Source organism: Ceratina calcarata, unplaced genomic scaffold (assembly GCF_001652005.2).
Source record: "Ceratina calcarata isolate Rehan_Ccalc_2016 unplaced genomic scaffold, ASM165200v1 scaffold43, whole genome shotgun sequence".
Classification (NCBI taxonomy): Eukaryota; Metazoa; Arthropoda; class Insecta; order Hymenoptera; family Apidae; genus Ceratina; species Ceratina calcarata.
The window spans coordinates 853,279-864,709 of NW_017166721.1; the positions used below are offsets into that span (position 1 = coordinate 853,279).

The 11,431-nt window shown below is 36.4% G+C and overlaps 3 protein-coding genes across 3 annotated transcripts in view; 1 reads left to right on the forward strand and 2 right to left on the reverse strand.

Moving 5' to 3' along the window:
- The window catches only part of LOC108626818 (serine-rich adhesin for platelets), a 56,976-nt gene extending 47,244 nt beyond the window's left edge, over positions 1 to 9,732 (reverse strand). Inside the window, exons 1-7 of the mRNA XM_018027711.2 lie at positions 8,893 to 9,732; positions 4,932 to 5,041; positions 4,637 to 4,848; positions 4,361 to 4,549; positions 4,135 to 4,278; positions 3,141 to 3,237; positions 446 to 610 (exon numbers count right to left, since the gene is read on the reverse strand). Of these exons, the coding sequence (XP_017883200.1) occupies positions 446 to 610; positions 3,141 to 3,237; positions 4,135 to 4,278; positions 4,361 to 4,549; positions 4,637 to 4,848; positions 4,932 to 5,041; positions 8,893 to 9,071 (1,096 nt within the window). The 5' untranslated portion in view covers positions 9,072 to 9,732. The remainder of the gene's footprint in view (positions 1 to 445; positions 611 to 3,140; positions 3,238 to 4,134; positions 4,279 to 4,360; positions 4,550 to 4,636; positions 4,849 to 4,931; positions 5,042 to 8,892) is intronic.
- Positions 2,622 to 8,559, forward strand: LOC108626820 (uncharacterized). Its single transcript, XM_026815136.1, has 5 exons — positions 2,622 to 3,681; positions 5,700 to 6,050; positions 6,595 to 6,767; positions 7,197 to 7,301; positions 8,124 to 8,559. Exons 1-5 carry the CDS (start codon positions 3,411 to 3,413, stop codon positions 8,181 to 8,183), a joined length of 960 nt encoding a protein of 319 aa, XP_026670937.1. The 5' UTR covers positions 2,622 to 3,410; the 3' UTR covers positions 8,184 to 8,559.
- A 437-nt stretch (positions 9,733 to 10,169) lies between the features above and the next one.
- Positions 10,170 to 11,349, reverse strand: LOC108626839 (UPF0545 protein C22orf39 homolog). The gene is made up of 3 exons (XM_018027745.2): positions 10,811 to 11,349; positions 10,538 to 10,702; positions 10,170 to 10,470 (listed from the first exon to the last, which is right to left on the reverse strand). Exons 1-3 carry the CDS (start codon positions 10,868 to 10,870, stop codon positions 10,243 to 10,245), a joined length of 453 nt encoding a protein of 150 aa, XP_017883234.1. The 5' UTR covers positions 10,871 to 11,349; the 3' UTR covers positions 10,170 to 10,242.
- Positions 11,350 to 11,431: the final 82 nt, after the last annotated feature.

Genomic DNA, 11,431 nt, shown 5'->3' on the forward strand with positions numbered 1-11,431 from the left:
ACCGTATCCTGTCCAGCGTTTCTTTCATCGACCGATAGGTAAATCTGATTGAATTAATAACGATTTAACGTGCCCCGATAATTTTACACAGAATTTCATCACGAATCTATAATTATTCGCCTCGATTGTTCCTTTCGCGATAGGAACATTTTCTCCGTGGCTCAGCAGCAGATCGACCAGATTAATGGGACATAACTGAACACGGCGCACGAGTTCGGAGATGCATAATTTTCTCTTAATTTTCCCCATGAGAGGAGAAGTTAAACGCGACAAAAATATCCCTTTTTCTTAATTAATTTCAGTACTCACCAAATTATGAAAGTCGTAGATGCATTATTATAATCAGTAGAAAATACTACGTAAATTGGCGACTATCTAATTAATTAGACAATTGAACATTCTAAGCATGCATGTTATTAAATTAAACAAACAATGATGCACTCACTCGGATTTCGTTGTATCTCGTGATAGAGGACGGTCAATATTTCTCTAGGCTGTAAGTGGTCTGTCAGTCCATCAGTGGCGAGAACGAGGAAATCCTCCGTCCCATCTAAGAGCACGGTTCGAATTTCAGGTTCTCCTGTGACGAACGGCTTGTACCGAACATCACCTGAAATCAGATTGTTCAATTGGAGAATGCGAGCCTGAAAAACAGACGACGTTTCGCGTGCACTATTCTAATATCTCATTCCATTCCACATGTGTTCATGTTTGTTTAATCGTTAACTGTACGTTTCATTCATGGGTAGAGTAAACCGATGGAAAGAACCGCACATAAATTTCTAATAACCGGAAGCGTATATGTTGTGCGCTGGTGCCATTATTTAAATTAGCTACGCCATTCATTAAATAGATAATTAAAGTTAATTACGATGTACTTGAATACTGATACAGTACTCCCTACGCTTCACGTCGCGTGTTTCTCAGATGTAAAAAGCATCGCTTACACGTAATAGATAACTGTAACAGTTATCTTGAATTCCAGAAAATCGCACGTCACGGCAAATGAAACTCTCCATCCCCCCTGGTTTTTATTCAAGCATCGTCAATTTTCATTTTCCAACAAATCATAAATTCTATACTCTACCCTTAAACTCTAAACGTATTATTTAGCGTATATATAAATTATTTATCAAAATCATTGATGGCTCTATTTTAAAACATGATTTTTTAAAGAAATATTACTCATTAGAAAATACATAGAAATAAAAGAGGCAAGATACGTAGATTTACCCTGTTTAGTGGAGAAAAAGGTCGAAAATCGTGTTAACACTTTCTTCGACTTTGTATCTTGAACAGAAGATCTAATTTTCGCAAACGCACATGCGATGCGCTCGTTAATCATCATAAACGCGCGACAAAGAGAAATCGAAAATGAACCCTCCTTTCTTTTAGTGTGTTGAACCGAGGAGACTGCGTGATAGAGTAATTACAATGATGCTATCAGCCCGTGACCCGTTTGATAAACCACACATACCGTAAAAATCTATTCTTTCAAGCTGTGATTTACATTTCAAACTATCAAATTAACTTAAGGTATTTCATCTAAGACTATTGTCCGGAGGTTCATTTTCTCAATTGGCGAATGTTTTATTTGCCATAAAAGTTTACGACACTGAAATTTCATACACGATTTAAAGCAATCATAAAAACGTGGTGCGCATCGATTAAAGAAATTTCCCGATCCATTAAGACCGGAGAAATACAAGAAGACGACAGAGTACGCGATGCAAACGGCTTAATGGACTGTTAATTATTCCGGGCGTGTAATCGTAGGAATCACCCAGTAAAGCGACCATTGCTCGAGCATGATTGCACGTACTATTGTGTCACCGGTCAAACGGAACCAACAGGATATCGGACACGCGTCCAGAATTTTTTCTTTCCATTTATTCGCGGATATCTAAGCCATAGTTGGCCAGCTGTTAGCACATACAAGCCGACTGACCCTACTTGGCTTCAGCGCAAAACTTCCATCATGTTTTACCCAGTAAAACTAATATTCATTCCATAATGGAAGTTATTATAATCAATAAATGTAAAGCACAGAGCGTTGGTTAAATGAAATCAGAGTTCTTACGTGAATTTCAAGTATACAAATACACCTCACAGTTTACTATAAATTGCATACAAGAATTTCAGAAAGGAAATATCTCATTCGTATGGCACCTTTGCAGATTGTAATCTTATAGTCATAAGAATCATACCTTCTAAGAAACTTTGAGAATTCTTTGCAACAGTTGCACTCAGAGAATATTCTCAAACTTCGTGTACTACAATTACGTACATAGAACCATTATAGATTAAACAAATATACTCAGAGGATCAATTTAGACACGTTTTATTCATAAATGAACACTCGATCATAAATGAACTTTCAGAAGTTCCATAGACATTTCGAAACCAACTGGTGCGCATGTGTTAATCTGAATTGATCGAAAGGATACACGCATTGCCATCTAACGGCACCGAACTTTCATAACAGCAGCAGCAGCAACAGTGAAATGTGCACAGTGTAACTCTTTACGAAGGAGATAGAACGTCAAGAGATCGAGACTAATATTGATTGTGCTTGTATTAACGTGATTCAGCTGATACGAATCGTCGAACGTGAGTACCAAATGTAAAATTAAATAAGAAGATAGAAAATTCGATCTAATAAACGAGGCACACCCACGTCTCGTAAATGCGTAATTTCTCTGTTCTCCAAAATATTCTGTCTACGTAAAATGAAACAGCTAATCTAAGATTTTTATACAAGATATGAACATAAATCGATAGAGATTTATCTTGTGTATGTTGGTTAATTTTTTATCATTCTGTTATGAAATGTCAAAGTGATTGTGTAACGATTCTTATGCGTATTATCATTACATTCTACTCTGTTCCTTTTATAGCGCGTTCTTCTATATGAAATCATGTTTAGAATATACGTATTTGACCTGAGCATACGTTTTTGTATGAATTTTTAAGTGATTATAAAGAATTGTTTAGTTCTATGGTAAAATATAAATAGATCAGTAAATGAAAGTGAATCTATTTATGACAAAAATTATTTCGATGTCTGCGTATGATACATAGTTTAGTATGATCATTTGTGATATGTGGCTGAAATAAAGGCATTATTTCAATGTACTTACCTATTGCTCTTGAAACACTTAAGAACCCATTAACTCGCATGATTCCCATACTTTGCATCACTACTCCCCCAGTTTTTCGTATTCTTTGCACCTCGTCCTAAAACGAAATCATTACACGTTATTTAGAACACATTATACATGTAACTGATGTAACAGCAATTGTTTTTAACTAACACAAACAGAACCTAATCCAAATTTTCTGTCAAAAGAGGATGACTATTTGTCTGATCCTTATTATACTCTCGATCGCGATAAATTGTATACTGCAAAATGACAGAGCTAGGAACACAGATAGATAGCGACAAAAGGTTGCTACTATTCGCAACGTATAAAGATTATTTGGATTCCTTGGTGACATTCGTCGATCTCGGATACTTAGGAAATCTGAATGTAGCGCGTCAATTAGCTAAGCTCGGGTATCGTTGCACCGGTGAAACACTTGACAAGGAGACGTTTTACCGTCGTTTGAAAGCCGTGAGAGATTTACTATTTCCGATTTATAAACCGTACGTGCTAACGTCGGAACACGTGGAACCGAAGGGTACCGTGATGGAAGAATTAGCCCTCCGCGAGCTTTACAATAGATTAAAGATTATATCAACCATAATATTCATAAGAAACGTGCGGAAATTACAGTTCGAGGTCTCCGGTTATATCGACTTTAGCGAGAGACTCGAGAAAGAAGATTGGCTACCGTATTTCAAAGGAACGAAAAAAATATGGCCGGGTGCGAACGATCTAGCGTATTATCATTGGAGAACGGGGAAAACGTGTTTAAACGAAACGTCGAATTATCAACCGATCATAGACCCGAAATTAGGCCTGCGTTTCAAACATAATATCGATAGGCACTTCATCAATGTCGACCCCGGGGCACCGTCGCCCGGCATATACTCGACGCGAATAAGAGTGCATAGTCAAGAATACCAGCACATAATACTATACGATCACGTTCTCCGAAGTACGAGTTGAACAAGGCAAAATATAAACTTACTTCGCGATGCAGTCGATGGGGATTCACTAGCTGAACGATGCTGTCGCGTTTTATCAACGTAGCTGTAGAGTCTCCGACCCACGCAACGTATAACTTCTTATTTAGTATTAAAGTGCAAACTGCAGTCGTTCCACCGCATATTTTCTAAAAGAACAATAAAATGATTAAATATAAAAAGTAAATACGGAATTTTATGTATTACCATATAGAAATTTTCGTTTCTTACTTGCGTTTTCGACTTTTCTATGAAGTGTGCATCGGTAGTGAGGAAAGCATCGTGTAAGGCACGCTCCGGATCAGTAGGATAATATGTGCTTTCTGCTAGATACTGGTGCAGATGAGTAGCACAATAGACGGCCGCGTCTTGTCCCGCGTGTCCGTCAAACACTGCATAGTAATTCGCTATAGAGTGATCCTACAATTTACAGCACAATCAATATCGCCGTAAATGATCAAATGCTATCATACGCAAATAGAAAATAAATTTAGGAATAATATTTACCTCTATACCAAATATAGTATGTAAATCGTGTACGACCACGTAGCGATCTTCCATTTTTCGTCTACAATTCTTGCTACCACCAGCCGCAACTTCTGGTGACGGTGTCGAGAAAGGAGGCGGTAATAACGCCAGTCTACTATTGTCCAAATAGCGAGTACATATTTCATTTACTTTACTAGTAATCGCTTGCATTAATTTCAACGATGTGTACACTGCGAAATAAAAACCAACGTAAAAGCCTCTCATTATTAAACAGAATTAAAAAATGCATTTTTATTAAAAGAAATAGACTCACCTTTTTCTTGTGCTCTGAATCCACAGTCCTCTGGTTGCTTCTTGCACATGGATTTGATTTCTTGTATCACTTGGTGAACCAAGTGCGCTTGTAAACTTGGCGGACATTGTCTAGAATGTAACGCAAATCTCTTTACACATATGTATATAATATTCGCGAAATTCACAATAAAATCGATTCCATTATACTTTAAAGATTAATCATTCATTTAAAAAGAAAAACGAACAAACAAATTTCACGGTGCATTTACAACTCTGAACACAGAAAGTATAAAGATAATTGAAGCAGCGACTTGGTATGTCAGTGATAAATATACGAGAGATTTGCAAAATTCGAAGGTTCACTTTCCATAATAAAAATTACATTATCGTATATAGACAAAGTCATGGACTTTTCGTTGAAAAACTCTTTAAATCGTAAGCATACGTATCTTATAATTTACAATATAATTTAAACACGATTTAGAAATAACCTACGGAAACTTTTAATTTTGCTTAACAAATAAAAATTATCATTGAGGCCTTGTTTTAAATTCCATGTACAAATATATTATCGTTGAGCACAAGCGAAATGCACTTCCTACTGACCTGACGTCTGTACACACAACATGCTCTCGTATCTTATCTAGTAAACGTACCGCGATTAAACGCATCATTTAATTTCATTCACTCCAGAATTATACGTATATATTTTCCTCCCAACCAGTGAAGATGAAATCATAAATAATATTAGTACTGTACATAAACTAACGTATAGACTCGTTGTCAGACATGAGAAATCTATGGAAAGGAGAAGTAACTTCGAAATTCAAAGAAGAGTGGCCTCAAGAGCAAGGAGATTACGCATTAGGCACGCGGTTTACTCGAATCATAGACGACGACGAAGGTGTTTCGAATCTGCTTAGATCGAAATCCTTCGAATTGTTACAAGACGATACTTTTCGAAACGAAAGCTTGTTGCAGACTCTGTATCTCGACGATATAACTGACGAAGCTGCATCCACCGGATCGGAGAGTTGTCAGACGCATAGCGAGAATCAGATGGTAGATATGGCATCGATCGTCGGCACGTATCAGCATGAGAGCAACGAAAATCTCGACGAATATTTCAAAGCTGTGGGTACGTTCAAAGCGGTGACTAAAAACGATTGCAACGTACCTTACGATGGAAGTAAAAATAAATACAATTTGTAACCATCGCTGGTTTCCGCGCTTTTATCCATGTACAGTAGTTCTTAGAACATTGAACATTTATACACGTTTATTGACGTCTTTAAAATTAAAAGATTTGTACACGCAGATCAAGTACATGTTAAATTTACTTGTGCGTATATTTTGTCCATTGAAAAATTTGTGATAGGTTGGTTTTCTTTAATATATGTGAATATAAATATGTATCTGCACTATCAAGAACAGCTAATAATGTGCCTTATCATAATTTGTTAATAAATATATCTCTTAAGGAAAATCCCTTTTTCCATATATCTTTAAAGCTTTCTTTAATCTGGTATTGAGTTTATAAACGATTGAATATTCTATACAAAAAACGACAGTTTTAAATTCGTGTACTTCGCCTATTGCATGAAGAGTTAATTAGATTTCAATGTTAGTCCACCGTTATCAGAGAAAAACTGAACGAGGTTTGCTTTCGATTGCGTTCGTAGGTGTGCCATACATTCCTCGGAAAATGATGAGCATGTCTAGCCCGCGATTAGAAATATCGAACGACGGTGACAAATGGACTATTTGTACAATTTCGATGTTTCGTACAGCACAATTGACGTTCACTCTTAACGAGGAATACGAGGAACACATGCCTGCTGGGGTTACACTAAAAGTACTGCTCATTTTTTAAATACTTTTCTACGCGCACCCTTGCATTCGCAAATGCACATGTTTTTCAATTGATTTGATAAATAAAATTGAGGAAGAAATGAAAAATATTTGAGTTCTGTTCTAAAATAAGATACAGTGCTTTAATGAATCCAAGAATTAGATTGGCCTGTACTACAAGATTTTGATTTGCCAAATCTGAACAAAACGAATTCAAACATCCAAAACCAAATGTCAGAGTGAAAAATACAAATTAAAAGGTGTACGATTATATGTATGATAACTACGTAGAAAAAAACTATCTGCATCCTAAACATCTGCATTTGACAGTAAATGCAATACGTGTGTACAGAGAGTCATTTGCTCGTAAAAGAAAAGGGCTGCCCTTTCATGTCACACCGTTTGTACTCTTGTGCCTCTGTCTTTTGTTTAGAATGTGACTACCATGGAAGAAGACGGTTTGGTCACAGTTTCAGTCGGACCAGATAACAATAAAGTAGTGCGGAAGTATGAAGTTACAAAGGATGGCGTGGTTTTGGTACGTCCCATTTGCATTTTCATTCACGCGCCGCATACCTACGTGCATGCAGATACATGTTACAGTTACGCTTCACGGATGCTTACAACTCTTTTTCATCTGTGTACAAAAGAAAACGAGGACAACGCCGTCACTCTTTTTATACGCAAACATAAACAAAATTTCACGTTGCTAAAAACTGAATTTAATTCGTAACATGAAAGAAATGGTTGAATCTCGGTAACCCGAATTTGTTGTTGAAAAGAGGAAAACTAAAATTAGAGTCAAGGTTTCTCAGTGAGAAACAAAAATTCTGCATATATTCACATTCGAGAATTGCAATTTGGATTATTTCGGAGTTGAATAACAGCAATTAGGCATGCATAAATAATTGAACTAGGTCTTGACAATCGCGTGGGCAAAAACGAACAAAAATTATTTTTATATAGAAATCTTCGAATCAGAAATTTCATGTTACCGAAGATATTTATGTATTACTTCATGCATATACATGTATCCACCTGTTAGGCGCATTGTACGCATGTTTTTTCAAAAACATTTATACACGCACATCACCGATTCCACGATGAAAGCTTAATTAGAACTCATTAACTCATAACAAGTTTCTAAGTAGAATCGTTAATGTTTAATGATCGTTCAAATATTTAACCGTTAAATTTGTATGTTTATATTATCCCAATAACGGTGTAACATGTTTTCTACGTATAAAAATTCAGATTGATGCAAAAATAATTGCAATTTTAAATATATTAATTGCACAAGAATGGCAGAATTATTTTCGCACGAGCTAATACAAAATTACATTGCATTTTCTATTTTCAGATAATGACCCACGAAAAGAGCGGACAAGTGGCAAAGCGCTATTTTAAGCGTCTCTCGTAAATCTCTCTTGTTACTTTTCGAACGAAAAAGCGTATTCACATTCCATTTTATATACTATTTAACGATTGAAGTTTTTACATTTCTATCCTAATGCTAACGTGTCACGATAATAACGGAAAGATTCCAGGAAGCAACTGGGAAAAGCATCGCGTATTTCGACAAAAGCTGTATGAAAATATCTCTATTCTGCGGTCTGCAATCGACAAAGAATCAATCGTAAATTTTCCCGCTGTCACTTGCAACGCATGCCATTCCTTACTTCTATTATATGTCACGTGTTATGTATGTATGTACAGAGTACAAATGACATGAGTAAATTGAAATTGTACCGTGAGATATGAGAAATAAAAAGAATAAGGCAGAGTCTGCAGTTTATATCCCAAATGCCTGCGTATCAAAATGTTTTAGCTCGCGCGTGACAATATGACATATCGCGAAAATTATAAGTTATCATTCTACTGACAATTAAATAAACTTTCGAATCCTACTGTGTTAACAACTAATATATGAAAGCCATATTAATTTTTCTTGAAATAGGAAATACAACTACAAATAGAGCGTTTATTTGTAATGTTTTTGTTGACACACGACGCCGGCTACTATAGAAGCTATCAGCGAGCGTAAATGCACCGTTCGATATTTGCCCACGCAGTGACATGCCGTGGCATAGCGTTCATTTAAAAATATAGCAAAGAGTACATTCACTTACGTTTGATTGAGGTACTGTAGAGTCACGTTGATGATTTCACCGACGATCTCAGACTTGGTCACATTGCACGAACTGACCGAGACGGGCAGCTGATCGTACGGGTTAACTCTTGCGACGAATTCGGAGAAAAAACGGCTATAAGCTCCGAGATAATCGCCGTCAGGGCAATCTTCCGCCATTCTTGATGAAAAAACCAATGTTACACACCGGCGAACACTTCCGTCAGCAATGGCACGAAGTGCACTGCGGTGGTCGACGATTCGAATAGTTTATTCAGCCGAGATGTTAATGAACAGCACGATGATGCCACAGCGTGCAGTGGCTGTGTATCTCTTTCTCGGCAAGTTTCGCGAACCAGCGCACAAGGAAACGTAAGAACAGAAGAAAGAGAAAGGAAAGTAAAAGTGCGTGTGTGCGTAGCTATCTCGTTTCGGGCGTGCGATCTGACACACAGCAGTGATTATGCTTCGGTTCCCCCGAACCTGCGTACGTAGTATTCGTTGATAGCCGATATTTGTACTTAGGTTACGTCACTCATTCAACACCGCGTACGCACGTAACACTACGAGCTCGATCGGATCGACGCGTTCGTTTTCTCTATTGTTGAGCGTCCCTCGAAAGAAGTGGGGAGGGTCTCGCCGCGATGTTTAAAACTCTGCTTCTCCCGCTTCCTCGAGTGCGAAGCGTTGCTTTTTGCCTTTCTTTTTGCCACTGACCACTTGCGGATCGACTGTACGTAACGGAGGAAAAAGTGCGTAACGGAATTCATCGAGCAGTCCACTGCGCATGTTCGACACGGAGCTATGCGTTCGAGTGTCGAGTTTGTTACTGTCGCGGTCGAATCAGTAGAGTCAGTGATGGGCACCTCGTGCAATTTTTAAATCATGCGCATTGCAAGTTGCTATCAGCGTCCTAGCGACGTACTTATTTCCTTGAATATGAAGATATTAAGCCCTGAATACGAAGACAAACCTGAGATTCAAGAAATTCATTTTGACGAATTCTCTAAGAATCGCCGATGTAGATGCAGTCCCATGCAATCCTGATGAGCAGAGCTGCGGTTCGTCTCGTTGATTAATGGGTCTAATGCATTACTTTATAATTAATATTAATCGAAATCTTTTCAAAACTGACAGCACTAATTTGTTTTTATGGTTCATATTTTACTACTGGTGCATTTAATTTTATTTTGTTCATTGTACTTTAACGTACACAATGAAATAGTACAAATTGTACAAATCATCAATTTCTTTCTATTTATTTTTAAAAATTGATATTGTTTAACATTTTTATATCAATATTAAATACTATTTTAAGATTATTTACAATAGCGAGAATGTTCAATCGTTCTTAGAGTATAGTACACGAATTTTTTGCTATTACTTCAGATTTCTCAGATTTTAATTTTTCACTTGCTATTTTTAAAAACGAGTTCTTATTCTTTTCTTCGATCCAGTCTGGCAAGGGTGTGTTCCAATTCTCTGGTGGCCTGGTTTCTCTTTTCTCCCAAACATCATTAGTATAATGACCCTGTAGTCTTATAAACCTACGAGTCCTTTCACTGTTTACCAAATCCTTCTGCAAATAGTATGATTTTTAATTAGAACTTTAAATACATTAGGCAGTACATTTCACTTTAGCTTACGTAAGCTGTCTCATTCTTATATTTGTTCCATAAATAACAGTTATCATAATCTATTTTCCACTGAGTACAATTTAAAAACTCTCCAAATACAAAATATTGATGAAAGCGTCCTCGTATACTTGTACACTCTTTATATTCTGCTTTGTACAGTTCACATGGCCTGATCTAGAATGATTAAAGTGTGTTAAAATATTGATAATTCATTAGATGATCAATTAAAAATTACTCGGTTTTCGATGTATTATACGAAAGGAAGATGAATAATTATAATACCAGCCACGTATATGGATGTTTCTCTGGAGGTTCATTTTCAGTAGTGCTTGAATCAGGCATGTTCCCCTGAGTCTCTTTGGTTAGGTAAGAGCACAAATTATTATTCTCTTCAATGCTATGAACAATTCCGGCAATTTTCGTTTATAATTACAAACTACTGATGTTCTTGCTAATCAGAATATTTTTCATTGAGCATTTTCTTTATGCAGAAAGAAAGTAAGTGAACAAATTTTGTCTATTCGGCAAATGCAGGTTACGAGCAAGCTATCGCATTGTGTAACATCGACTGTAATCATATCCCACCAGAAAATAAAGTGAGAGAGATAAATTTCGTCTTTCATTGTATTTTAAAATCTGATTGTTAACTCCATTATCGATAAAATTCCCTTAATCTTACATAGCTTTACTGAAAATTCGGGTTGTAGTGGAAAGTAGGAAATAAGTTACAACTTACGTACAGAATATATTGTATTCTTGGCATATTTATTCAAGTAAAAAAATATTTCATGTACATTCGTCTTAAAAATATAATATTTGTCCTTAGTAAAGTAAAATTAATTCCAAATCAATACATTTTTATGCTCTAAAAATGCTGTAGTAATAAAGTGAAAAGTTTTATAT

Excerpts from the sequence above, each read along its gene's own strand:
- LOC108626820 (XM_026815136.1), top strand. The coding sequence starts at position 3,411 with ATGACAGAGCTAGGAACACAGATAGATAGCGACAAAAGGTTGCTACTA. Across the intron at positions 3,682-5,699 it reads GGAACACGTGGAACCGAAGG|ACATGAGAAATCTATGGAAA; the intron begins GTACCGTGATGG and ends ACTCGTTGTCAG. Across the intron at positions 7,302-8,123 it reads CAAAGGATGGCGTGGTTTTG|ATAATGACCCACGAAAAGAG; the intron begins GTACGTCCCATT and ends TTCTATTTTCAG.
- LOC108626839 (XM_018027745.2), bottom strand. The coding sequence starts at position 10,870 with ATGCCTGATTCAAGCACTACTGAAAATGAACCTCCAGAGAAACATCCA. Across the intron at positions 10,703-10,810 it reads AACATCCATATACGTGGCTG|ATCAGGCCATGTGAACTGTA; the intron begins GTATTATAATTA and ends TAATCATTCTAG. Across the intron at positions 10,471-10,537 it reads ATAAGAATGAGACAGCTTAC|AAGGATTTGGTAAACAGTGA; the intron begins GTAAGCTAAAGT and ends TACTATTTGCAG.